Genomic DNA, 26,785 nt, shown 5'->3' with positions numbered 1-26,785 from the left:
AGCCGGAAGACCTATTATTGTAGTATCTCGATTGAAGAAAGTTGGCCACCTCCCCATGAGGATTTCGTAGGATTTACCTCCGTAGTTAATCCTTACGGATTCTTGTGCTCCCGAAGTCCAACCTTTTACTTGATGTCCTAGATACCAAACCATATCAATAAATGGGTTATCCTAGCACATCAAGGAGAACATTAGAAGCGGAGTGCTAAATGTCTCTCGGTCGATCATCCAGATTTTGTTTCCTTGGCCTCGCTAAGGTGAAATCTGAGAAAGTGTTATCTTCCTTTGCATCTGCATCATCCATCACCATTCATCATGGTGGTATGTTGTGTTGCCAGGATCCTTGACACAGATATTGGTAAAACCTTGATGAATATGGAGATGCTCAAGTTCTTGAGAGCACACGCAAGCACCAGGTTTTACCGTTGGCGTTAACTGGGATTTGCTTCCAGTTTCCTCGGTTATGTTATAACCTTTTCAAACAGTGGACTCACTCTCGACTGTTGAGCTCTTCCCCAGTTACCAGAATCACTCCCAACATTTGCATTTTGTTCCCAGCCTGCACCTCAGTAGTTGTTGTTCAGGATCATCTTCAAAAGTAGACTTACCATGGGTCTCATCCATTTCTGATGATAAGCAAAAATCATCCATTGCGTTGTCTTCAACAAGGTAGTCCACATCATCCATCCTAGTCCGAGTATGTCATTCTTTCGAACTCCTTCAAATGATCGTTTGTGACTGCCTTAGGCTGGTATAAAGAGTTTCAATGATCTCCGAATCAAAAGTAATTCTTTTTGCCACTTAAGGGAATAATTCTACGAGTCACCTTCCCCGAGGTATCATGTTACGAAATCATGGCAAATATCTCCTTGCTACTTTGAAATTCATGCTCCATCTTATTCGAGTATGGAATGGTTGCCTACTTAGTGAACCTTCGCTAACCGTTTCACTCCATCCCTTTAGGTGTATGCTTCGTGTCTCACCTCGAGAGATGTTACTATGTCTCATTCCATGAGTTGATCTTGTGATCATTAAGATGATCCTAAGTTGCTCGAATCTCAGGAAGGTCGATTCTTCTTAAATTCTCCCTTTCTACTCGTTGTCATGTTGGATGTAGTTCTCAAAGCAAGACGTCTGGATCGTGAAGATTGTGTTAGCTTGTGTCCCTCTGTCTTCTTACCTCACGGCTTGAATCTCGGGACGAGATTCTTGTTTAGTAGGGGTGAGTTGTCACAGCCCTAGCCTTAGCCTTTGCTTGACCTTGCATGATCATCATGTCATCATCTTTAAGTTTTATGAAACTCTGAAATGGGGATGGTCAAGCCCTAGCACAAATGCAATTCAAATAGTTTCAAATAAAAATATTTTCAATGAACTCAAAATGCCTTTCAAAAAGTTCATCATCTCTGGTTTAAGGTGGAAGCATCTACCCAAGATGATTTGCATTTTTGCTGGACACATTTGGGCTTTGAATTAAATCACTAGGCATTTGAATTTGGGCATTTAATCAATATAAATATTTTAAATGCTCGAATAATCCTGGAAACAATTTTGGGCAGTCGTAAATATTTCAAATAAAGCCCAAAATATATCCCAGGATTTATGGAAATGAGTTAGTATTATTACTAATTCCTAACATATCAAATAAATAGAAAACAGAAAACTAATAGAAGGAGAGAGAGAGTTTCCTTACCTGGCGCCACCTGGCGGCCCAGCTGGCCCAGCCAGCCCACCAGGGGCACGGGCATCTTCTTCCCCGCGCCAGCGCATGAAGCAGCTCGCTGAAGCGCGCCGACGCCGCCTTGGCCACCTCCTGCTTCCTCCCCGGACCTTCTAGCGACGCCACGGAGACGCCCCATGGCCCCTCGCTCCTCTCCTCACTCTCTGCTCTCCCCCTCGCCCTCTGCTCCCTCTCCCGAGCACACCCGAGCGGAGCTCGTCGTCGCCGACGCAATTTACCGCGGACACCGTCCATCCCGTGCCTCCCCGATGGGTCCAGAGGAACCGCCTCGACCCCCGCATCCTCTGCACCAATCCAGGCGCCGCCAGGAGCTCCGTGACGACGACCCCGAGCTCTTCTTCCTCCTCGGACCCGTGGGTCACCCCCGGTCGATTCGCACCACCGAGGACGTCCCCAAGCCCGCTGAGCCGTTCTTCGACCTTCCTGTGAGCTCCTGTTGTTTCCGCCTCGCTCTCCCCCTCCGTTCCTGTTCCCTAGCCCCGTCTTCCGATCAAGCCCGAAGCTCCCCGCCGCCGGCCATGTCGCCATCGTAGCTACGGCCGTGCAACTTGGCGTTCGAGCTCACCATTGCACTCACCGCACTTCCGTGAGTCAAACACGACTAACCACATCTCCTCCCTTGCTCGGCATCGCCCAAACCATTGCCGGCCGAACTCCGGCCGCCGCCCAACTCGCTGCCGCCGCCACTACAGGCCACCCCAGCTCCGGTCGCTGCCACCACTGGATGCACGCGTGTGCCAGCAACCCATAGCCGCAAACCTCGCCCGAAACCGTCGCCCGTAGCTCAATTCCGAGCGGACTCCGCCGCGGCTTGAGGTCGCCGCCGACCAAACTCCAGTGTGCTGACGTGGCCGCGTAATTAGTGCTAATCACCGCCAGCTAAACCACTTTTAGACGCTGACAACGGGCCCCGCAGCGGGTCAAAGCCCAAGTCAACGCGGGATTAGTGTCTGACTCACTGGCCAATGGACCCCACAGGTCAGTTTTGACCCTGTTGACCTTGCTGACATCGTGCTGTCGTCATGCTGACGCAGTAAGTAATTTTCTGGATTTTAAAATAATCCAGGAATTCCAGAAAATTGCCTAAACTTCGAAAAATCATAGAAATTCAACCATAACTCCAAATGAAATAATTTATATATGAAAAATTATCAGAAAAATTCAAGGAATCTGTTTATGGCATTTTCATGCATGTTAGAACAACTTATGGCTGTTGTTTAGGCCAATTCACATAAATAGAATTTAAACTCTCACATATGGAGTTTGAATTTGAACCTAGGGTTCAAACCAACTCCATTTAACATGTTGCTAGTTGCATTAGCTCAAAACACAGCATATTGACATGTCATGATCATGCATCATATTGTGCATTGCATTGATTGTGTTCATTCTCTGTTGCCGGTGGTTGTCCCCTCTCGATAGACGTTGTACCGACGTTGTGATCGTTGACACTGATGAAGACCCAATGATATCTTCAGAAGTGCCAGGCAAGCAAAACCCCCTTGTTCATTCCGATACAATCCCACTCTCGCTCCTGCTCTCTTTTACTGCATTAGGACAACAACGATTCAACTGTTACATGCTGCGGTAGTTGAACCCTTTTCCTCTGCATGACCTGTCATTGCCACAGTAAATAGATGAAACCCACTAGCATGAGTAGGAGTTGTTTGAGCCCTGATGTGCCTACTCATTCATGTTTGTTTGTCATGCCTGCTACTGCTTAGAGTTGAGTCAGGTCTGATTCATCGGGGATGAATCGAAGGTGTGTAAACATGTCCTACTATTGAGAGCTAAGTGTGTGAACACGATTTGGTAAAGGTGGCGGTGAGAGGCCATGTAGGAGTACATGGTGGGTTGTCTCATTGAAAGTACATGGTGGGTTGTCTCATTGAAACCGTTCTTAGGAACTGAGTTCTGTGTTTGTGATCCATGAAACAGTTACTACCATGCATTGGGCCTGAAACCAATGGACCCTCTCGGCTTCTTGATCACCCTTGTCCTCTGTCCAGGAGTTGCAACTAGTTTCTGGTGTTTATAGGATATGTGTTGGTGGCCGTGCGTAGCACTGACCCTAGGGGTGGGCTATGATGCGGTAGATACACCGTGGCCGGGCATGCCGGGCGCCCGTTTGGTGTCTCGGAACCCTGTACACATCGTCCGGGGCCGTATGTGGAAACCTCGGCCGGACTCCCTGCGGATGGAACCTGGATAGGCGATAAACCTAGACTAGAGACTTGAGTGTTTAGGTAGGCCGTGGCCGACACCCTCGTTGGGCTTCCGCTTGAAGGTTGCCAAGTACATGTCGTGTAAACGGCGGTAAGTGGTGAGAGCGTGTGTGAAGAAGTACACCCCTGCAGGGTTATAAATGATCTATTCGAATAGTTGTGTCCGCGGTAAAGGACTTCTGGGTTGCCTATAACAGTTCATAGACAAGTAAAAGTGGATACTCTAAAACTCGCAAGATAAGTGTGAGTGCTATGGATGGCCTTCTCGTAGGGAGACGGGAGCGGATCCATAGTGGTGTATTGAATGGTGAATATGTGGACTCGTGTGCGCCACCTCAAAAGAGTTGCTTGCAGTCGTAGTTCAGGTTAGCTACTAAGTCAAAGCTGGCTTGCTGCAGTTAAACTCCACCACCCCCCTTGTTGATACCGATGTATATGTAGCTAGTTCTGATGTAAGTCTTGCTGAGTACCTTTGTACTCACGTTTGCTTAATTTATGTTTTGTAGAGAGATTTCAGTCTCGCTAGTAGTTCCGCTTGGACTTTGACGTTTAGCCTGATACCTCAGCTTCGATCTTGTGCCCTCGGCAGGATCTGGTAGATAGTCAGGCTTCTCAGCCTTTTTCATTTATAGATGTCTGTACTCAGACATGTTAAGCTTCCACATGTGCTTTGGTTTGTATGCTCTGAATGTTGGGTCATGAGACCCATGTTTGTATTTCTCGCTTCTCGGAGCCTAATGAATAATACTTGAGTTGTAGAGTTATGTTGTGATGCCATGTTGTATTTACACATATCGAGCATATTGTGTGTATGATTGAAATACTTGGTATGTGTGGGATCCATCAATCTAGTTGTTTATCCTTGGCAGCCTCTCTTATGGGGAAATATAGTCTAGTGCTTCCATGAGCCATTGTAGTCCGCTACAGCCCGGTTCACCGGAGTCCTGTTAGCCCAGCACTACTGCTCAGGACACTTGACTGGCCGGCATGTGTTTCACTTCGTTCCTGTGTATGTCCCTTCGGGGAAATGTTACGCGGTGACATCCGAAGTCCTGCCTAGCTGCTACAGCCCGGGTTCCCGGAGTCCTGTTAGCCCAGTGCTACAGCCCAGATTCACACGCTGCTGACCGACATGCTCGATGTGATTCATGTATGCCTGTCCCCATAGGTTAGTGCCGCTTTGGGTTCACGACTAGCCATGTCGGCCCGGGTTCTCTGTCATATAGATGCTAGCGACACTATCATATACGTGAGCCAAAAGGCGCAAATGGTCTCGGGCCATGGTAAGGCGACACCCGTGGGAATACCGTGCGTGAGACCGCAAAGTGATATGAGGTGTTACCGGCTAGATCGGTGTGACTTAGAATCGGGGTCCTGACATCCCAGTCAGCAGTTTGACTAGTCAAAGGGACCAGTGGGACCCATGTGTCATAGGTACAAGTTTTGACATAAAATTTATTAGTTTAATTAACTAGATGGGGTCCACCAGTCAGTGTCTATTAGCAGTGTCATTAATTGTAATTATTCATTAGCATTTATCCTAATGGCCTCGGGCTCACTAGTCAGCGGCACAAAGGCTGGTTAGGAGCATCGTGCACGCACAGGAGAGCGCCGACGGCAACGGCGCTCGGCCGGCGGAGCCAAGGCCGACACGGGCGGCATGTGGGTGGAGCAGGGGAAAGGCCGGGCGCGGCCAAGGCGGGTCCAGCGCGAGTGGGGCGAACTGGGTTGCAGAGGACGATGCGGGACGACAGCGGAGTAGAAACAGCAGCAGCACGGGGCCGGCGCGGTCAGGGAGGTAGAGCAGTAGCAGCCATGCAGCAGCAGTACTAGAGCACTGCGCCGGCGGGCGTGAGTGCGGAGGGTCGAAGCAGGGCATGGGCACAGCGACTAGGGGGTGCGGGCGGAGCGTGTGCAAGGGGCCTGGGGCGCGACGAGGGGCGCGGTGACTGCGGCAGATGGCTGCGGGGAAGTGGTCGGGCGGGAGCCACGGCGAGGCGGGCCGTAGTGCAGTAGCAGAGGCAGCACGCGGGCAGCACAGCTGCAGCTCGAGGAGCTAGCGGGGCGCGGATCTCAGTGCGCTCCGACGGAGCGCGGGCGCGGACAGAGGTGAGGGGTGTGGGCGCACGCGCCGTCATGCAAGCGACCAGGGCGCGGCCTGGAGCTGGGGAAGAGAAGGAGAGGCTGGGGCCTCACTGCGCGGAGGAGGGGTCGGGGCAACGGGGCGCGAGGAGGGCGGCGGGGACGACGACGCCGGAGGGGAAGCAGGCCGGCGATGAGGAGGAGGCAGGCCGGTGGGGAGGTTCCGGCGATGGGGTCCAGCGTGGTGACGGCGAACAGCGGTGAGCGCGGGCACCGGGGATCGGCTCGGGTGCCGATCCAGATCCAGCGGGGGGGAGCTCCGGCGAGGTGGTCCTCCGAGCGGCGGTGGCGTCGACGGGTTCGGGGGCACGGTTGCTCCCGATCTCGATCCAGACGGGGTGGGGAGAGGAGGAGCGAGGCGTGTGGGGGGAGGGAAGTGGGTGAAGTGGGGGACCGCTCTAGGTCAAGGGGAGTGGGGGTTAAGGGGGACCGGGGTGGGCCAGTCTGGCGGCCCATTGGCCTGCTGGGCCGAGGCCAGGATGGGGGGTTTCCTTTCCTCTCTTTTTTTGTTTTGTTTTACTTTTTCTTATTTTTTTTGTTTTAGCTAATTGTTTGGGCAACAAATGAGTTTTGTAAAACATGATAGTTGGCCCACAAATCATAGCACAATATATCCTACCACCAAAAACTAGTTTGGGGTAATTATCATTTCATATTTATTTTGTATAAAAAAAGTTATTAAATAATGTTTTCAGTCATCCTTTGAGGTTGTTTAAGTCACTTATTAACTTTCAATAATGTTGTTTACAATTTTATCATAGCCTCTGATTTATCTACTATTTATTGAACATTTTAGTTTTAATATTTGAAAACTTTTATTGTTTGCTTGATTTTAAATTTCGAATTTGAAACGTTTTCGAACTAATGCGAGATTAGCAACAATAACCGAGGTGACGTGGCATCATTAACGTGGGATTGCTGTAGCTTAATTATCCGGGCGTCACATGACCCATCTCCTCTTCCTACCAATACCGCAAACAACCCGATACCCATGGCGCTGGAAAGTGTGCCAAATAATGGAGGTTGCCTGAGTACCAACTGCTTGCGACCACTCCAGTCATGTTTCCCATCGCATGGGTTGTAAAATGGTTGTCTCCATGTCTTAATAGCTCATACTCTCGCTGCTCATAGCTTCCACCTCCCTCACCTCTGCTCACAACCTCCACTACCATCCCCGTTACCATGCCGCTTGCCCCACATTTGAACTGGGTGCCTCATTCGTAGGACAAGGAGCAAGCAGAGGAAAAGGCCGCCCTCATTGCCGATGGGAGGAGGAGCGTCCTTCCTGTGAAGCGCTGGAGGAGTCCGCACAGGAGAATCAGATTGGAATCCCAAAACACACTCCATTGTTTGGGATATCCAGCATGACGACGTGCAGATCATGTATGGGCATGAGAGGGATCGCCAATGTAGCTCATATCGGCAACCACATGCTCCCCATCGCTTCATTGTTAAGAAGGCATAGGATGAGCGCTATGCCACCTACGCCTCAGCCACCTGCCCCGGTGAAACCTACAAGGAGACCGCCGCCGGGAAGGTGTTAGCAACGAAGAGGGATCCCGCCATCTGGTTCTATTACTAGGAGAAACAACAGAGTTGGTGGCAGAGAGTGAGCACATTAGAGGACACACATTCAACATGGAGGTGGTTACATTCACCAAGACAAACTGTGCCATATTGGACCTAGCCCTCCTCGATGATTGCGGGCTGGAATGGGACAAAGACGATGTTAACGGATAGTCACACCGTCATGCCTAGAGGACGAGTGGACTCATCGCATATGCATGTGCCTCATCCATACCATTCACTATCGATGTGGTGGGGCTCAAAATCACCCTATAGTTTCGAAAAAGCGACAAATTTTGAACCTATGATATAAAAATGTCGCAAAAAATATTTCTCCCCCTATGTAAGAACTTTGTAATGCAACTTAGCACAAATTAGTGTTTTAATCCCTCAAATTTGGTGTGTGACTATTGTTTTGATGCAACATATATAAAATAAAAAAATATGGAGGCAGCCAATATGGCGACTGTAAGTTTGCGCGTCGCCTGGCCAGCGTCCAAATGCATATGGATGCATTATGACGAATGCTTATATGGCAACTCTGCTAGAGTTGCTCTTAGGTCTTCATTTAGGGTTGGGTTTTAGTTAATTCTAAAGTTAACCATTGTTGCAACTTCTAAACTGAATTGTCCAACAATGGGTGATGAACTGATTTTTTCACAACCCCAAATGAATCAACCATTCTCCCTTGTTAGCAAATATTCAGATTAATATTCACATTTTCTTTCATATTATCGATTGCACGTAGGAACTGGACCTTTATGTTCAGGCTGATGTGCCTTCGGTCGATAACCACTAGAAGGTTTGGTACTATTGCTAAGGTGCACCTTCTAGTGTTCGATGTAGTCGAATTGTCAAGATCAACTTTTTCCCAAATCCGAGGAGTGTCTCACCCAAACATCATGATATCCTAGCGCACACCAGCAAGATAGCTAGTTATGGTGACGCATTGGTATCCCCGCCATTCATGAGAAGACATAATAATGGTGGGGATGCATAGTTATGAATAATTTTGACTTTTGAGGTGGTTGAGCAGGAACACAAGGTTGAGGGCAAAAAAATGTGCTATAGCCACCTCTATTACACCGGTGTATTGTTCTAACAATGAGCACTATTTAGTACTACACTACTTTACCTCAATGTCGTGGCACGTGCGCAGACATCATTTGATCTAATCATCCACTTGAAAGACGTGGTCAATACTCCCTCCCATGTAGTGCTTATAGGTTTTTGCAAAAGTCAAACATTACAAACTTTGACCATATTTATAAAGAAGAGGGTTTTTATCAGTTTTGCCATCGGCTGTATAACGCTACTCAGTTTTGCCACTAAACATTTTGACCACTCAAAAATGCCACCGTTCTGTTAGATCAAGCTCAAAAAAACCATTTTCATCGTTACCATTTGGTCAATACACGTTGACTGATGTTAGATGACGAAACTACCCCTATCCCATTTGTAAGGGACGCATGAGAAAAAGAGAATAAAATTTGGGAGAGCAGGACGGTGCGAGCTAACCAACTGAGCTAACGAGATGTTATGATTTATATGGAGATATATCCCTTATAAGTTACATGGTATAATAATCCAACACATTAATGTCTCGTATCTTTTCTTGTTGCTAGCTAGTTGAGATTGGGTTTGAAAGTTAGTTTGGACAACAGATATACACGAGTGGCTGCCCGGCTAGAAGAATATGTCTGGTACGAGTAGACATGAACAAATGAGGCAGACTGCCATGCCCAAAATTCAGCTACTACAAATTGTACGTACAAATTTCGACCTCTACAAGCTATACTGAACCACACACGCACACTCATAATTAGTATACTCACAATACAGGAATTTCAGAGCCTATGTCATGTTGGGGCATCCTGTGGCCGACGCAACCCTTCGATTCGGTCCTGCTGTCTGTCGCCATTGCCGTGGAAAAATGCACTTCAAGACTCGGGAATAGCTGCGGAGTCAGTCGGGAGAAGCGCCGGAGCCGCCTGCCTCCGGTGGCGGTGCCGGGCAGGAGGAGGAGCCGAAGCTGCGATGGGTGGCGACACTCGGCGCGAGGCGTTGCAGCTGCGGCGAGTGGGGGCGCGCCGGAGCTAAGCGAGCAGCCCGGCGACCGGCGGTGCCAGGTGAAGAGTTTGGCAGGCGGCGGCGGTGGCTTGGGATATTCGTTCTGGCTGGGGAAACTGCCACGAACAGATCGGGTCAAGGATTAGATCAGGTTCTGTTTAGTTAGGTTCAGATATCAGTATATAAAGCTTTAATCTCTTGACACAACAAATCGCTTCTATGGCTCAGTTGGTTAGCTTGCGTGCTTGTATACCCCGTGGTCTTGGGTTCGAACCCCTGCCCTCCTAAAATCCAAAATTTTATTCTCTTTTTCTTATGCGCCCCTAACAAATAGAATAGGGGTAATTTCGTCATCTAACTTCAGTCAACGTGTATTGACCAAACGATAACGGTGAAAAATGGTTTTTTAAGCTTGATCTGACAGAATAGCGGCATTTTTGAGTAGTGAAAATGTTTAGTGGCAAAACTGAGTAGCGTTATACATCTAGAATACCAAATGCACATCACTCGATACATCATGAGTTATATTTCATAATGTACATGTTTGATAGTCCCTCCATTCCCTTATACAAGGCCACAAACTCAAATTACAGGTATCAAGGTAAAATTTAATGACTACTTTACAAGTTCACTTTTCTTTTCGTTAACTGGGATCATTAATACGTCCACATGCATGCAAGGAAGGAATTAGAAGGAAGTAGCACAGTGTCATTATGACTACATGCATGCAAGCATTAAAACAGTTGATAGTACGAGAAAACATCATTAATTTTTGCCTCGATTACAGTTAGTAGCCTTGTATAGATGCAAATTGTATTTTTCATAGTGGCCTTATATAAGGGAATGTGACGAGACAATGATTTATTCCTATTCTCAGGTTTTTATTTGTTGCCTTGACAATGAAATATTGATCTCTCTGGCAAAAATAATACCAGTTGAGACTGAATCAAGACCCAGTCACTTTTCTCCCAAAGGCTACATCAACTTGAATAACCGAAAGGCAGCAAAGAACCAAAGACGACCGTCGTTGTTCGATGTTCATGGTGATTGTGGCCGAAATGGTGTTGGCGATCAACGAAAGGTGTGACATGGACAGAAAAAGAAAACACATTTCAAACCGCAGGGAGCACATAGGGTGTAAAACATTCTCAACCTTGTATTTCTATTATTACAAAAAAAAGCTGATGTGTTTAATTTTTCTGGAATAAGAAAAGCACAAAGATGGATCCACCGTGAACGAACTGGAGCCACGGAGACCAGAGAATGTACTCCACAAACTGCACAGTAACCTCGAGCGCCGGCCAATGGACACCACATCACGTCGAAAATGCTTTCATGGCTTGTGAGTTGTGACACGCCAACATGGACGTGTGCGTCGCCCACCGGGCGTCTCTTCTCGGGACGTGCATGTCCGTTTTCGCTTCGTCCCGGCCTCTCGCTCTCGCCCTCTCCCGAAACCCGGAGCACCGGCCGGCCGCTGGAGTCTGCTGTCTGCCGTCCGATCTGCTGTACACATCGGCGCTCGCACGTTACGCACAGGAGCTCCACACAACCGAGGGCCGAGGCCTCCGGACATGCTGCTTTCACCACAGTGGCGATCCTCAGCCGCGCACCGCCAATTGTTCGCCGACCAAGCCATGCCATGGACACGCGTGCTTGTCAAGTTCCATCGACAAGGCGCACAATCGTCACAAGATTCCGTCGCTCCAGCCGCCACAAGTTTTCGCCGGCCCGCACGATCGCGCGCGCGGCGGCGAGCAGTTCTATCATCCTCCACCGGCCAACGCCGTATCGGCGCAAAGTTGGCGTGCAAGAAGAAAAAGGTGGCACCCCCGTATCCTCCACTCTGCTCGATCGATCGTGCGTGCGTGCGCGTCGTACGTAGTTGGTTCTGTAGCTCGATCTTTGTATACGCCACGCCAGCAGTGCACTGGTGGTAGTAGTGCAAGGCTCATTCAGGTTCAGAGTTGTAGGGCTACGATTTCATTTTCGTAGTCCAGCACAGCACAATGAGAATTGCGAACTACTCCCTCCATTTCGAATTACTTGTCTTAGATTTGTCTAGATACGGAGATATCTAGCACTAAAATGAGTCTAGATACATCTATATCTAAACAAATTCAAGACAAGTACTCCCTTTGTCCGAAAATACTTGTCATTAAGATGAATAAAAGGGGATGTATCTAGATGTATTTTAGTTTTAGATACACCCTTTTTTATCCATTTTGATGACAAGTATTTCCAAACGGGGGGAGTAATTCAGAATGAAGGAACTACGTGTGCTTTTACAGCAAACGGACTTGCGTGGTGAGCAACGGCTGCAGGCTCTTGCCGATCTCTATGCGATCTTCTGCCGCTAAAGTAAGAATTTGTTCGGACTGCAGTCAAGAGGAGAGCCCCACATCTCGGACTCGATCCGATCCTACGTGACATCCTTGGCAGCAGCAAAGCGACGGTCTCTCTCTCTCTTTTTTAATATAAAGAGAGTTTCTTTCTGATTTCTGTAATAAAAAACCACGGCTTTTTTAGGGAAATTCCAACGCACACGACCCCAAAGGTTGTCCGTTTTATCCAAATTTCGTCTATTTGAGGATGGTAATGAGGCGGCGTCTAGTCGTTTTCAGAAATGCGCTGGCTGTGCGCCAAACGCGCGGCCTCATCTTGGCCGCATCTCGTCCGTATACTTCTTTTTTCCTTATTTCTTATATTATTTCATCAATGATTTTTTGATACATTAAAGTACATTCATCAAATGTTGACTAGAATAGTACCAAAGAAAACAAAAACCACAAGCAGACATTTAAAAAGATGTCCAATTTCCGTAACTGCTCCCTCTGTTGGAAAAAGCAGCGCCTCCTAGTGCCTAGGAGGTGTTTAGACACGCTTAGGCGCTAAGTGATGGCCAAATGGCTGCCTAGGGCATAAATGAAAGTCTAGGCAAGGCAATCAAGAAATTGTCTACCCAAGCGAGAAATCATTTCATATTGCACTGATATACCAAACGGGCCATATTCCAATGGCAATAGCTAGTAGTTAACTTATTTATATGCCCTAAATTTATATCGGCACATATATAACAATCATAAATACACCTTGATAGTAAAAGATATATTACCGCCTTGGCCATGCCTAGGGCTCTTAAGCACCCGCGAAGGCCAGCCGTCTCGTTTTGTTTCTATCGCTTTTTCCAACCTTGTTGTTTCTAAAAGTTGGATTAGTATCTTCTTGACTTTCATTGTTGATCTGCGGATTTTTGATCTTGCATACTTCTTTCTTCTTATATAATAAAGAAGTAGACGTTGCTTCTTCGCATCTAGTCTCGTCTCTAGCCTCTATTCTAGCAACAAGTGCACGGACATCTATCAAGTTTTGTTCTATTAATAGATCGATGTATTCTTATTTCCAATACCAAAACTTGCATCCATCCTATACAAAAAATTTGAGTATAAGCAAAGATTTACTCTTATTCTCGGGTTTTTATTTGTTTCCTTGACAATGAAATATTGATCTCTCTGCCAAAAATAATACCAGTCGAGATTGAATCAAGATCCAGTCACTTTTTCCCAAAGGCTACATCAACTTCAATAACCGAAAGGCAGCAAAGAGGGAAAGGCGACCGTCGTTGTTCAACGTTCATGTTGATTGTGGCCGAAATGGTATTGGCGATCAACTAGCGGCGTCTGCCCTCGACGCCACTAACAATGTTTTCGAAAGGCCAGCAGTAGGCATTTCTGCACTTGGCCAAGTAAATGACCTCTCATGAATTTGAAGCTCTTTTAGACCAGCCTGTTTCAATAGAGCATTAGGAGTTCCGGGTTTATTTTACTCTGAAGCTTCCTAATTGTATTAAAACTCCCCTCCAACTAGTATGGCGTTGATACTATCTTGTAATACCCTAGATAGCGCAGCAAGGAATCTAACTTTTCCCTCAGGTTGAGCATCTCCATAAACCAACACCAAATCCCAGAAGAATTTATCCTTCACATCATGCACGGTCATTTTGGTATAATATTATCCATCATTCTGGGACATAACATCCAATGTAGTATAATTAACTCCTAAGAAAACGAAAGTGCCTTTCTGCTCCCGAGCTCATTTGAGCTCGGTGAACAGTAAAATCGAAAAAAAATAAAAAAAATTTAAAATTTCCAAAAAAATTTGGGAGAAACATTGATAAAAGTTCTAAGTGCTTGCAAAAATTCATCATGAAATCACATTCCTGTAAAGCGTGGCAAAAAAAACAAATTCAGTGCTCCAAAATGCTTTTGAAAGTAGCTTTTTCACAGTACTGATTTTGTTTTTTTTTTGCCACGCCTTCTAGAAATGTGATTTCATGGCGAATTTTTGCAAGCACTTAGAACTTTTGTCAATGTTTCTCCCAAAAAAAATTGGATTTTTTTATTTTTTTATTTAGTTTTGATTTTACTGTTCACCCGAGCTCATTTGAGCTCGGGTGCAGAAACTCCGCGTCCCTAAGAAAAGCCCTCCAAATTTTCTCTGGTAGGGGTACGATGCCAGTGGAAGTTTTACCAACACAGATATTTCGTAAATCATTTCTGGAGAAAGTTTGCCTCACGGTCTCCTATAACCCTAGGAAATCCTCTTTTCTATCCATCACCAACTCCCCGAGGCCTCATTTGGTACAAGGGGTTTGAGGGGGTTTCCAGAGGATCAACCCCGCGGGGCCCAAAATCCTCTCAAAACCCCGACGGCCCATTTGTTTCACGTGGTTTGCACAGCCCAATCCCTTTCATCCCCCTTCGATCCCCTTCTATCCACGCGTCTCCCAAGCCCCGAGGGCACACGCAGGGAACACGCCCCGCCCGCCTCTTCGTCTCGGCCTCCAGGTCCCGCCCCGCCGCCCCGTCACCACCACCGCACACGCCGCGATCTCCCTCTCCTCCGCCCGCGGCGACCCGCGCGAGGCGGCGGTGGCGGAGCTTCTGCGGGACCACGGCGCGTCGACGGAGGATGCAGCCGCCATCGCCGCACGCGCGCCAGGGTACGCAGCCATGCTGGCCGACGGCGTCAGGGGCTTGATGAGCTCAGGCTCTGGGCTTCCTGGAGCGCCGGGGCGGGCGCGCTCGGGTTCGGCAGGAAGGTGTACTTCATGGGGCGGAGCCGGCACGACGGCGCCGTTGTCCAGCTCATCGAGAGCCTCGGCGTGCGCCTCTCCTCCGCCAAGCTCATCGCGCCCTACGTCGCCGCCGAGGGCCTCCCCGTGCTCATCCTCAGGGTGAGTGGCCATGGCATACGTTCCTGTAGTCAAAGTGTTCCATCTTGGAAGGAAGCTGCCCAATCTAGGACATCACATCTGTATTAGAACAGAGTTCACAGTTTGCGCTGCATTTTTCGCCTGCGGCTAGCAGAAAGTGAAATTCAGAAGTAAATGGAGTGCTCAAACGCAACGACACTACACCACCCATTGCTTCATCTGTTTTGTAAAATGCCAAACTATTTTAACCATTTACTGTTAATCAGTTACATTGTAAAGATTGGATTTTTGAATGTTCTACACCATGTTATGTCAACATGACAAACCCTTTCTACCAAATAGAAATTTTAAACAAAGAGGATTGTGAAAGGAAGGGTTTTGAGAATTTAAGGGGTTTTGAGGGGATTGGGTGGAAGAGGGAGATTCACCAAATCCCCTGAAATCCCCCCCCCCAAAAAACCTCTACAATCCCTTCCTATCAAACGAGGCCTAAGGAATCTCCTTTTCACATCCCACCAAAGCCCCTCATATTCCAAATAATATCCCTCATTAAGAAAATGTTCCACTAGCTTTTTTTATTTTTGCTAGATTTATCCAATCCTTTAATCAGGACAACAGGTTAACCTCCAGAGTTATGTGGGGCCCTAACTTTTTTTTCTTGTTTTTAGTGAAAAAATGTTTAAAATGATCCCAACTGGCATCTTTTGTATCCATATCACTATCTTCCTCATCCCCAAGCTGTTCTTCAATGTTATGATATCCTGTTTGAATCACATGTCTCATCTCCTTAACTGGAGTTGAGATTTTTTATTAGAATTATTATTTATCCACAAGTCAACTCCAACTTGTTCAACTAGCTTAATAAGATTGATATTATAATTAGTTATATCAATATATTTTTCTAAATCCACCCCACATCATGGGCCACATAAGAAAATTTATTGTTAGAAGAATCAAGAACAGTAAGGATGTTTTCCTCATCATAGTCATCCTTTTTTTTGATAAAAACAATCCCTCTTTATTAGATAGTAACTACAGTTACATCATCGACCAGTACAGAGAAAATTTCAGAGGGGGCTTCTTCAAACCAGCCACTACATAATGGACCTCTAGCCATCCTTGCTAGCTCATGGGCTGCTCTATTATCATCATAGTCATCCTTATTGGCATCCATCTCCTTAGCTAGACCTGCAATCTTCAGATCCTCTCTGTCCTTAAGGCTATCACATCTTCTGATCATCTCAGATCCTTTGTTGCAACCTTTTCCTTTCTTTTCGGCTTTTTTTTATCATAGTACCAAAGGAATCCTGCTCTTAACTTGCATTATAATCAACCAGGTCTAGATCCTCCTGCTCCTTTTCAGTTGAGTCGGGGGTCCTCAATTCTCCTGTTAGCATTTGCATCCTTCATCTCTTTTTCCTCTTCCATGTTCTCATCAAATTCTCTGTCTAGAGTCTTATTGCCAGTTTGAGATCCACCGGTTTTCAGCTTCTCAAATTTTGTTGTGACATATGCAATGCGAATTGCAAAGCACGCAACTTACGTCAGAATATGCCCGGATGATTTCGTTTTCTTCCCACGGGAAACGTACGTGCGCGCGTCGTGAGCAGCGCAAGGCTGTTGCTCATCTTTGTTCTATCTTCGCTCAAGGCGTAAAAAAGAATTCCGTTCTTTCTCGTAAGATTTCGTTATCTTTTCAGAGAAACGTACTCCCTCCGAAAAGAGATAGTGATTTAAACGCTCTGGTACATACGTGATGATCAACGGCAGGCTAGCTGTTGCTTTTCCTTCTTTTCCCTGCTGCTGATGACTCTAGTCCAAAGGAAAGCAGAAACCCGAGGATCAGCAGCAAAAGCGACAGACAGAATGTTTTCTCGCCACACCCCCACACGCGCGCCGTCCCAGCAACGAAAGAACCACCACCCCACGCTTCTCTCTAGAACACCCGGCCGGATGGTGCGCGTGCGGCTCTCACTGTTTCTGCCCTGCTGCCTCTTCGACGTGCGTATAAATAGAGGCCACGGCGAGCACACGGAGTCCTCATCATCACTCGCTAGCTCGATCGACTCCTGTCATTTGTTAGAACCGTTTTCTGCATGGCTTCCTCGGCAGCTTTCCTCCTCCTCGTCGCTGCTGCTCTGCACGTGTGTTGCTGCCGCGGGCAAGGCGGCGGCGAGGGCGCGGTGGCGGCGATCTACAGCCTCGGCGACTCCATCACGGACACGGGCAACCTGGCCAAGGAGGCGCCGCCGGGCGCCTTCGAGACCATCAAGCACCTCCCCTACGGCGTCACCTTCGGCCGCCCCACCGGCCGATGCTCCGACGGCCTCCTCATGATCGACTTCCTCGGTACGCACGTTCGTCCCAACTAGCAGTGCATGCATACTCTGCTTCAGAGTGAACAGTAGTAGTACTGCACTGTAGTAAACGTACGTGACACTCACTCAGTGTTCTGTTCTCACGTGCAAATGCAGCTCAGGACATGGGCCTCCCGTTCCTCAACCCTTACCTGGCCAAGAACACGAGCTTCGACCACGGCGTCAACTTCGCCGTCGCCGGAGCCACCGCCATGGACCCCGACGACCAGTCCAACCGGACCTTCTCCCTCAAGCTGCAGCTCCGGTGGTTCAAGGACTTCATGAAGTCCACCTTCGACACCGACGAAGGCAATTCAAAAAAAAAAAAAATTCCCTCCTATTACTTTCTCTCAGTCTCAGTACGCACTCTGTTTTCTTTCAACAGTCAGACATACTAATCCTCTATGTAAAATTTGTGCGTGCAGAAATTCGCAAAAGGCTCCAATCTTCTCTGGTTCTGGTCGGGGAGATCGGAGGAAATGACTACAACTACGCGTTCTTCGGGAACAAGTCTGTCAGTGAGGTGGAGAAACTAATCCCAGCCGTGGTTCATACCATCATCGACGCCACCAAGGTACTGCCATCAAACACCTCCTCTTACACCTAAGGCTAATAGATTAACCTCAGGAACTAACTCTGTCGAGGTGCCTCCATCATCACAGGAAGTGCTGGACATGGGCGCGAGCAGAGTCATCGTCCCGGGCAACTTCCCCATCGGGTGCTTCCCGAGCTACCTCACCGCGATGGCCTCGCCGGAGCAGTCGGCCTACGACTCCGCGGGCTGCCTCAACGACCTTAACCTCTTCGCCGCCAAGCACAACGCGCAGCTCCAGCGAGCCGTCGCCGGCCTCAGGGAGTCGTACCCCGACGCGGCCATCGCCTACGCCGACTACTTCAACTCCTTCCTCGGCCTCCTCAAGGGTGCCACGGCGCTCGGCTTCGACGAGAATAGCACGCACACGGCATGCTGCGGCGCCGGCGGCAGGTACAACTACGACGAGAGGCGGATGTGCGGCGTGGAGGGGACGGCGGCGTGCGCGGACCCGTCGGCGTACGTGAGCTGGGACGGCATCCACATGACGCAGGCGGCGTACAAGGCCATGTTCAGGCTCATCTACCACGGGAGGTACCTGCAGCCGCAGATACTCAGCTTCCTGGAGGAGAAAAATGGGCAGACATGATAGACTGTTTTGATTCTCCCCTAGACTAGACGATGGAAGCCTCGTCGCGACATTTTGAGCCTTCGATGAGTTCTTCCATGGCTCTGCACTATGTATCCAGATTAAACTACTCCGAGCTAAAATAAAAGTAAAGATGCAGTTTAGCATGTCGACCAGGGTACACAGTTACAAAGTTACACCTCTCAAGTAAATTGAGAGGATTTTACGTGTTCATTTAGTACACAGTTACAAACCTACAGGAAGTTACAAAGTTACAGCATAAGAGTGGCTTGCCCCTGGTATGTTTGCCTCAGTTCATGTATCTAGCTGAGAATACGAGTGCAAATCTTACAGGAAAAAACCACGGGCAAATACACTCGCCCAAGTTCAAACACTGACAGCTAAGATTTAACAGCCTTGATTTGATCTATGTTAAACAACTATCTACATCGAGAATACCAGTTGAACTCAAATATCTAGCGAACCATCTTCAGTGCAAAGTTCTTTGAAACGGGATAGCAACAATGTTAAATCTAGATCAGCTTCATGCTTCTTCCAAGCTTCCTCAAACTGCTGCCCCTTGCATCTACAAGAGTACATCTTACAATGAGAATACCGAATGATAGATCTCAGAGGAAGAAATGATGAAATGCAGTAATAAGTACAAATTAAATATAAAAAATTCAAGTAGGAGTTCTGGCTGGATATGTCCATAAGTATATACTGTATTAAGATTTAAGGCAACAGCAATTTTCCGTTTTGAAAAAAAAGGCAACAGCAATTTTCCCCTGAATCCAAGCGGCAGAAACCAACAGAAGGTAACCAGTATTCCTGGACATAAACTGACTTGGTTCGTGTGCAGTCTAAACATGCTGCGATGAAATAATAGAAGGTTATCTACAACACTAATTCGTAAAAGTAATAAGCAAGATACAGTGAAGAATAAGATACGAGTATCTAATTTAAGTGCCCTGCCAGCAAGTAGCACCCAGATAGTAGAATGATAGCTAACCGGTGTACAATTCTAATATCCGAACCTAATTACTCTGAGAGATATTCAACTGCCATTTGATAGTATTAGTACCGAAATGCTTTAAACGGGAAATAACTAATATAAAATTTATCTGCTTAATGGGACTTCGTTTTAGCTGGTCGTGATCAAGAAACCACCAGAATGTGATGCAAACTAAAATCACTAGTGAAGAATAATCTTACTTCTGGAGTAGCATGAGTATTTCCATTATGTGATTTCTCATCATCTCACGGCTCTTCCGTGTGGCTGACTCTTTATACAAAAGAACAAGCTCATCCACCAGCCTAAATACAAATAAAGTGAGTTCGAAGCTTCCAGATTCAGCAAGTGGAGAAACAGAAGATAGCGATAAGAAGTATCATAATTCCTGTACCTTGAAGTGTAGGGTGACTTCCTGATCCAGGTAAGCTTAATAACTGTATGAACTCGTTCTAAAACCTGCAAACAATTCATGGCTAAAATATATTTCAAAAGCTCTTGTCTATCAATACCTATATAATAATTTCATATAATTACAAGGTAAAGTTTAATTGTCCTCTACTGTGGGTGTACCATGGAGCTGTCAACCAATACACGTATAATTACATTGTCCATAATCAGGGCAATTTCCTCACCAGAAGAACTGTTCTATCATCATCAGCATGTATCCATTGGAAAAAGAGAGAGAACAGGAGACGAAAATGTGCCAATAGGAAGAGTCCCATAGAATCGAAAACCGGTCCGATAAGGGTAAGCCATGCAACACGACGTTCTTTGTTTAGTGGTTGCCGTTCCAGGTGGCCCAGCATCTCAGAAAGCACACGGTCGTACCTGGAGCCAATGGAAAACTGAAGTTAAAGTATAAAAAAAAGACAAGACCTGCAGTTGCTGTTTATACTTTATACTCCCTCCGTTCCAAATTACTCGTCGCAGAAATGGATGTATCTAAAACTAAAATACATCTAGATACATCCATACCTACGACAAGTAATTCGAAACGGAGGAAGTAGTAGATATGAACCAGACTGATGGTACCTATAAAACTCATATTAGCATGCAAACATTTCCAGTAGACAGCTGAGTAACTTAAGTCAGTGTCTCTTTGCTAGCTTTGCATTCTTCAGACAGTGACTACAACCATTATCTCAGATTCCCAATGATGATGATGCACTTCAATCCAAGTAGAACAAATTATATCTAAGTTGCCTTTGAGTGACTATTGACGAACAAAAAGAGAAGATGATGTATAACTGTCTTTATCTCACTTAAAAGCAGCTTTTCAGTTTTAAACCATTCCATTTGTAAATGTGGATTTCCCAAGCCATCATTAAAATATCAGGACCACATTTTCATCACACTTAACAAAATTTTCCTTTCCATATCACTCTCCTTACTATGCTTTTGGTGCAAAAGGAAAAGGCTATACCACTGTTCTAAAAATGCTAGCTGAGTAGTACATTTGTATCATACTCCCTCCGATCCATAATAAGTGTTGCAGTTTTGAACTAAGGTTAGTTCAACCGTTAGTTCAACCATGGTTGAAAATTACGACACTTATTTTGGATCGGAGGGAGTAATAATTATCTTATACATTTCCAAATACCCATACTCCAATGTAATTCAGAGAAGGATGAGGTTTGTTCCTCCAGAGATAGTAGATCTTGAAAGAATAGACATGATTACAACATGGAATAAAACGGATAAAAAACAAGTAGGAAAAGATTGTACCAAGGGCTACGTGGATTACTTCTCTGAGTGCAAGTCAAGAGCAGCACTGATACCTCAACAACACGATACCATAACTCATCATCTGCAGGAATGTTATGGCAACACGCGTCAAGTATTGCATCTTCATACAAACTTAATTCTGTTGCTTTCACATTCTTTGCTATGTGCATGAAGCTAATCATTCCTTGTTCCTGTCAATCATATGGATCATTCTCACTCAAAATGCTCACCAACAGCAATTTAGGGGAAATTGAAATAAGCATTACTGGTCAAGCTGAATGTGGTTAAAGAAAAAGTTAGGCCCGCTGTTGAGCACATACTAATGTTATCCTCAATAGAGAAACCAAAAAAGAACATCATCATACCTTAACGTCGGGTGACCAATGATCCAATGCCGTCAAAGCACATGGAATGACTAACCAGCACAGATCGCCAAGCTTGGGGTAATTAACCTGAAACACTCAGAGAAGCAACTTCAGTAAACACCTTTAATGCTGAAACACTTCAAAATTAGTGACTGAAGCTTCTGGTGCTGTCACAGGTACTTACTGCAACACATTTTGTGTTTCTCACAGTAATTTGAACATTTTGATTCAAGCAGGTGTCAAGTTTTCCTAAATAAACTACTCCTTACTACAATCCAGCCATGGTCCTAGAATTTACTTTGCAAAGAGAATGATGCTTGTGTAACTATCATGGAGCACGAACCTGAGACAACAGCCACCGGAACTGGTGCGCGGCGACAAAGGCGTGCTCCTTGGGCGGCTTCACGGCGCCAATCATCATCATGTCATCATTGGCGTCCACGCCTGTATCCTTCAGCACGGCCTTCAGCGGGGGCACTGCCTCCGGCATCATGGCCACCAACATCTCCCCGATGCCGGCCCACCCGCCCATCGCCGCCATCTCCTCCATCGCGGCGGCGGCCGCCTTGGAGAGCACCTCCGGGACCCAGTGCAGCGCGGGGGCCTCCGCGGAGGCCGCGCGGGCGGCGGCGCAGAGGAGGAGCAGGTCCACGGCCTCCTTGCCGGTCCCGCCCGTCTGGGGCTCAGATGTGGACGGGAGGAGAGAGGCGAGGAGGGATTTGATGGAGGTGTCGGAGCCTTCGGGGGGCGCGTAGGGCGCCGCGGCGAGCAGAGAGCGGAGCGGGGAGGCGACGCGGAGGAGGTCCTCGCGGCGGAGGGCCGCCGAAGCGGCGGCTGTGGAGGGCGGCGGCATGGCTACCCTACGGCCCTACCCGTTTGTTCAGTGGGTTGAAGGGGTTACCCGCAACCTGACCCGAGTTGACACCGCTGCCGCCGGGTCCCATCCGTCAGACCCATTCCCCAACCTTGGGCTCCCCAAGGCCGCTAAGTGGGTTAAAGCGGTGCTGCTATCGCCAGCACCATCGCGCAACGAGAGCCCACTTCCACCTCTGCGTCGCACAGGCCGTCGACGTGCCGGAGGCGAGCTTGAATTTGGAATCGGGTCCCCCGCCACGCCGTCCTGTCGCACGCCAAAGATTGCCCTCATCGGCGAGCCTTGTCGATTCCATTCGCTTCACACTGCACCATTGAACTCTATATGATATTTCACTCTTAATTTGCAGCTTCCCGCATCGGAGCTCGAGGTTGTCACCTCCGGCCGAAATTGCGGCAGCCGCGTCCCGCGTGCTCTAGTGAGTTTGTTGAAACTTTCACATCAATGTGTCGAGTTCCTCTACCCCATGCTCGCACATGATGCCTCGGACCATATCAGAGAGAGCCTGCTGCCCATGCGGGTGAGTTTGTGGGAAACCATAGGTAAAGAGCATTGTTTCAGAAGTAGCATTACCGGCACCGCTTAGCTTTCGTGGATGAGAATCGGGCACGCGTGAGGCCACAAAGTATTGGGGCGCCTGAGTAGCCGGAGCACTCGTTGCCAGAGTACGTACCTGTCTGCCATACCACCTGTTGTGCGCCTGTGTGATGTCTAGAGGTGACGAAGTTACCGATGGTAGTCAACGCTGATGGATCGTTTTAGCTTTAGTTTCTAGGGCCCTACTAGTTTAGGTTTTTGGATCGTTGAGCTTTGGTGGCAGCGACAGTGGTGCTGAATAAAGAAGATTCGAATTCTTATCTGGCGGGGCGGTCGTTTATATGGTAGGTGATGGATTTAGCAACCAGTCTGTTCAAGCGGGCATATCATGGCAGCGGCGGTATCCTTGTGGTGGACTTGTGCCCTCGAGATCCGCCGTTTGCAACGGGGTCTGCTCCAGTGTCGGCTCAGAGTTTGGGAGGTAGTCTAAGAGCGGATACAGATTGTGGTCTGCATCGACTACATGTGAAAGACGGAACGTGTGCTGGGTTCATGGTTGATGGATGGTAGGTATGGTTTTCTCCTTTGACTTCTTAGACGTGGTGAGGTGTCAGATCTGGAGTTCGATGGCGTGTCTGAGGTGTTCCACCGGTCTGATTCACGGCAATTGATTCACCTTTGGTGAGCCATCTTTGGAGGGTCGTGAAACTACATATCAACGATGGAGCCGCGGTGAGCTCGAGTGAGAAGGTGAGCAGTCATTCTTTTCTTTGTGGCAGCTATTGTGGTGACGGAGGCAGGTGACGGACTTAGGTGTCAAGCTCAGAGACGTTTTGATGCCTTTTCAGTTTTTTCATGTCAGTCTTTATGTGACTTGTACTTTGACCTTTATGATATGAATTAGACACATATTACCATGCAAAAAAATAATTATATATTAGAAAAAAACGTCAATCAAGACGACCGGTGTGAGAAAGAAAAAAAATCCGGATCAAAGTTCGGGAAAAGGACTCTCTATGGAAGCGCAAACGAACCCTGTGTACGGACGACGCGGTCTCCAGTGGCGATCATGATGATTGACCATCTGGTGTGGAAGCAGCCACGATTAGGTTTTTGAATGAAGGTTAGGCTGATATCATATGAGAGAAATAAAAAGGAGATGATTCATGTAATGCGTTAGATAATATTATTAAATCTTAAGAACGAGTATACTTTATTTGAAAGACAAGACTCCAGACTTCTCTTAAATAAGATAAAACAATTCTTTCCCGAAGGAATCTAACCCATCCAATTTTTGCACCTTAAGCCGCGGAAGAAAATCTTATACAATCGGGTCTTTTTTCTCCTCGCGTGAGACTCGCCTTATCTGCTGTCATGTGTTAACGCACATCTCAAAGCACCTCCGTCTTTTTGGCGCTGGGCACGCCGCAGCCGCAGCTGCTGCTGGAAACAGGCAGACACCTCAGGCTAATGAAGATATAACACATGTATTTCTAGCTGAATGCATAGTTTTGTTCAAGTTTTTAATTCGTGGACCCAATATCAATACACTTTACAGAACAGATCCATAACTTCGGTCAGCGCCATGAATTCTGAATCAACATTAGAGGAATTGATTGGGGAAAGAAGACAGAGGTGCTTTGAGATGTGCGTTAACACGTGGCAACAGATAAAGCGGATCTCACACGAGGAGAAGAAAGACCTGGTCCTATAAGATTTTCTTCCTTAAGCCGCTGCCAATCAATCTAGCCGCGCGCTGCCGATACCCGACCCACCAAGCGCCACCGCCGTCATCCTAGCTAGCTGGATCCGCCTCCGACGCAACAATCATAGTCGTATCCCGGGCCGGCACACAATGTGGCAATCCTTTCTCGCCCGGCCTCAGCACGCTCTCTCCCGTCTTCGTCTAGTCCGGCGACCTGCACACGGCGGTGCCATCCCTGCTGTTATGGGTGGAAGAATCCCTTACACCACGGGCAGATATAGGGAACCCACGCAAGTGGCCACCGGGAGGGCATGGTCGGATCGGCAAGGCGGTGGCTGCTGCCACGGACCCAACCAGCCGCCGCAGCATCGGCGGCATCTGTACGTGGCGCTGGATGACTCTAGGGGGTACGCTTTGTACATGCTCAACGTGGATGACCTGTTCAGCGACGACTCCGGCGGCGGCACCGTGGACCTGCACCGCCTCCCAGAGCCGGTGCTTCGTCTAGGTTTCCGTTCGTTCGGCACATCAGCGAGGATCAATGCCCTAGGCACCAACATCGTTGTCACTGGTATGGCCAAAGACACGCATGACAAGACTGCCGGGCGACCCAGATGTCTCACCCTTGTCTATGACACAAAGACAGGGAGGCAGGACATTGCGCAACTCCTTCCGGATGAGGTAGATCTACGAGACTGGCACGAAACCGTGGCTGTCGGCGATAAGATGTACGCATTTTGCCCCACGATGCCCTCGCTCTACTACCTCGGGGCCGACGACACACGGGCACAACCCGAATCTACCGATGACGACGATGATGATGATGATAATGAGGATCCTGACAGTGAGGATGATGATGAAATTTCGTATCGTGAGAGAGCGCAAGCGGAGGAGGAGCGATGGACATGGAACCGCAGCCCTTCATCACTTCCCTGCAGACATGGCTATGTCCTCAACCGTGCAGTGCATCCAGATGGCCGCACCATCTTCATGTCTGCGGTGGACGGCCATGGCTTCGGCGAGGGGACGGGCACCTATTCCTGGGACACCCATCAGCACAACGGCAAGTGGACATAGTACCACGGTAACTGGCATCTTCCATTCATCTACCAGGCGTACTACGACAACGCCTTGGACGCCTGGGTCGGGTTTCAGCACTCTGACGGCACAGATGGTGGGATCAAGGGCCATTACCATCTCTCCTCCTGCAACGTGTCGTCCCTCGGCGAGGGCACGACGCCACGGCCGGCTTGGAAGCTCTGCAAGGAGCCCCTGACGTTCCTGCAGGCCCCGTTGAGCGCCATGTGCCGCAGGCTCGTCCACATAGGGCATGGGACGTTCTGCCTCGTCGAGGTCGCGAGGCGCTGCTCGTGTGATGGCCATCAAGGTAATCTGCTCCGCGTGACGATGTTCAATGCCAGCTACCGGAAGAATGGCAAGCTAGTGGCCACACCATCCGGCCCTGGTCGCTCTTACCTAATATCCAGTAGTTATGCCCCTCCCTCTACTTGTGATCCTCCTGCGTTCTGGATGTGACAACGAGTAGGGGATGGGAAATTTGTGTAATCACTCTATTTTAGTAGTACTTTCGATCCAAACAGTTTTGAATAGGGGTAACTATTTAGATGCACTTTCTGAAAAGTATACGAGGTGGCGGGAGCTTTGAGGCTGCATGGAAAGTAGGAGGTGCCTTTCAAATCAGTTTGCCACAGTCGACTGAGACTTGATTAAGTCTCAATTGATGCTATACCCGTAAGATCTTACACTAAGTCTCATGCAAAATTTTCTTTTCAGCTTTCTTTTTCTTTCTTTATGTTATATTACTTGAATGAGACACTAGTAGAAAAAGGGTCTTCTGTCCCGGTTGATAAGGGCCTTCTGTCCCGGTTTTTGAACCCGGACTAAAGGGTCATTACTAATGCCCTGGCCCTTTAGTCCCGGTTCAAATAAGAACCGGGACAGATGGGCCTCCACGTGGCCGCTGCGCCGAGCCCAGACAGGAGGGCCTTTGGTCCCGGTTGGTGGCACTAACGGGACCAATGGGCATCCACACGTCAACATTTCAGGGGCTGAGGTTTTTTTTTTTTT

The 26,785-nt window shown here is 47.9% G+C and overlaps 2 protein-coding genes across 2 annotated transcripts; one reads left to right on the top strand and one right to left on the bottom strand.

Annotated features, from left to right (window-relative positions):
• The first annotated feature begins 16,986 nt into the window (after positions 1-16,986).
• LOC119329351 (acetylajmalan esterase-like) lies at positions 16,987-18,657 on the top strand. Its single transcript, XM_037602383.1, has 4 exons — positions 16,987-17,308; positions 17,434-17,625; positions 17,742-17,890; positions 17,979-18,657. Exons 1-4 carry the CDS (start codon positions 17,056-17,058, stop codon positions 18,495-18,497), a joined length of 1,113 nt encoding a protein of 370 aa, XP_037458280.1. The 5' UTR covers positions 16,987-17,055; the 3' UTR covers positions 18,498-18,657.
• A 53-nt stretch (positions 18,658-18,710) lies between these two features.
• On the bottom strand, positions 18,711-22,487 carry LOC119329350 (uncharacterized protein At2g39910-like). Its single transcript, XM_037602382.1, has 7 exons — positions 21,925-22,487; positions 21,582-21,668; positions 21,217-21,407; positions 20,124-20,319; positions 19,883-19,947; positions 19,692-19,793; positions 18,711-19,062 (listed from the first exon to the last, which is right to left on the bottom strand). The coding sequence occupies exons 1-7, from the start codon at positions 22,432-22,434 to the stop codon at positions 18,945-18,947; spliced, it is 1,269 nt and encodes a 422-aa protein (XP_037458279.1). The 5' UTR covers positions 22,435-22,487; the 3' UTR covers positions 18,711-18,944.
• Positions 22,488-26,785: the final 4,298 nt, after the last annotated feature.

The sequence above is a fragment of the Triticum dicoccoides genome, chromosome 7A (assembly GCF_002162155.2).
Source record: "Triticum dicoccoides isolate Atlit2015 ecotype Zavitan chromosome 7A, WEW_v2.0, whole genome shotgun sequence".
Classification (NCBI taxonomy): Eukaryota; Viridiplantae; Streptophyta; class Magnoliopsida; order Poales; family Poaceae; genus Triticum; species Triticum dicoccoides.
The sequence above is the reverse complement of the archived record's forward strand: the minus strand, read 5'-3'. Positions and strand labels throughout refer to the sequence as shown.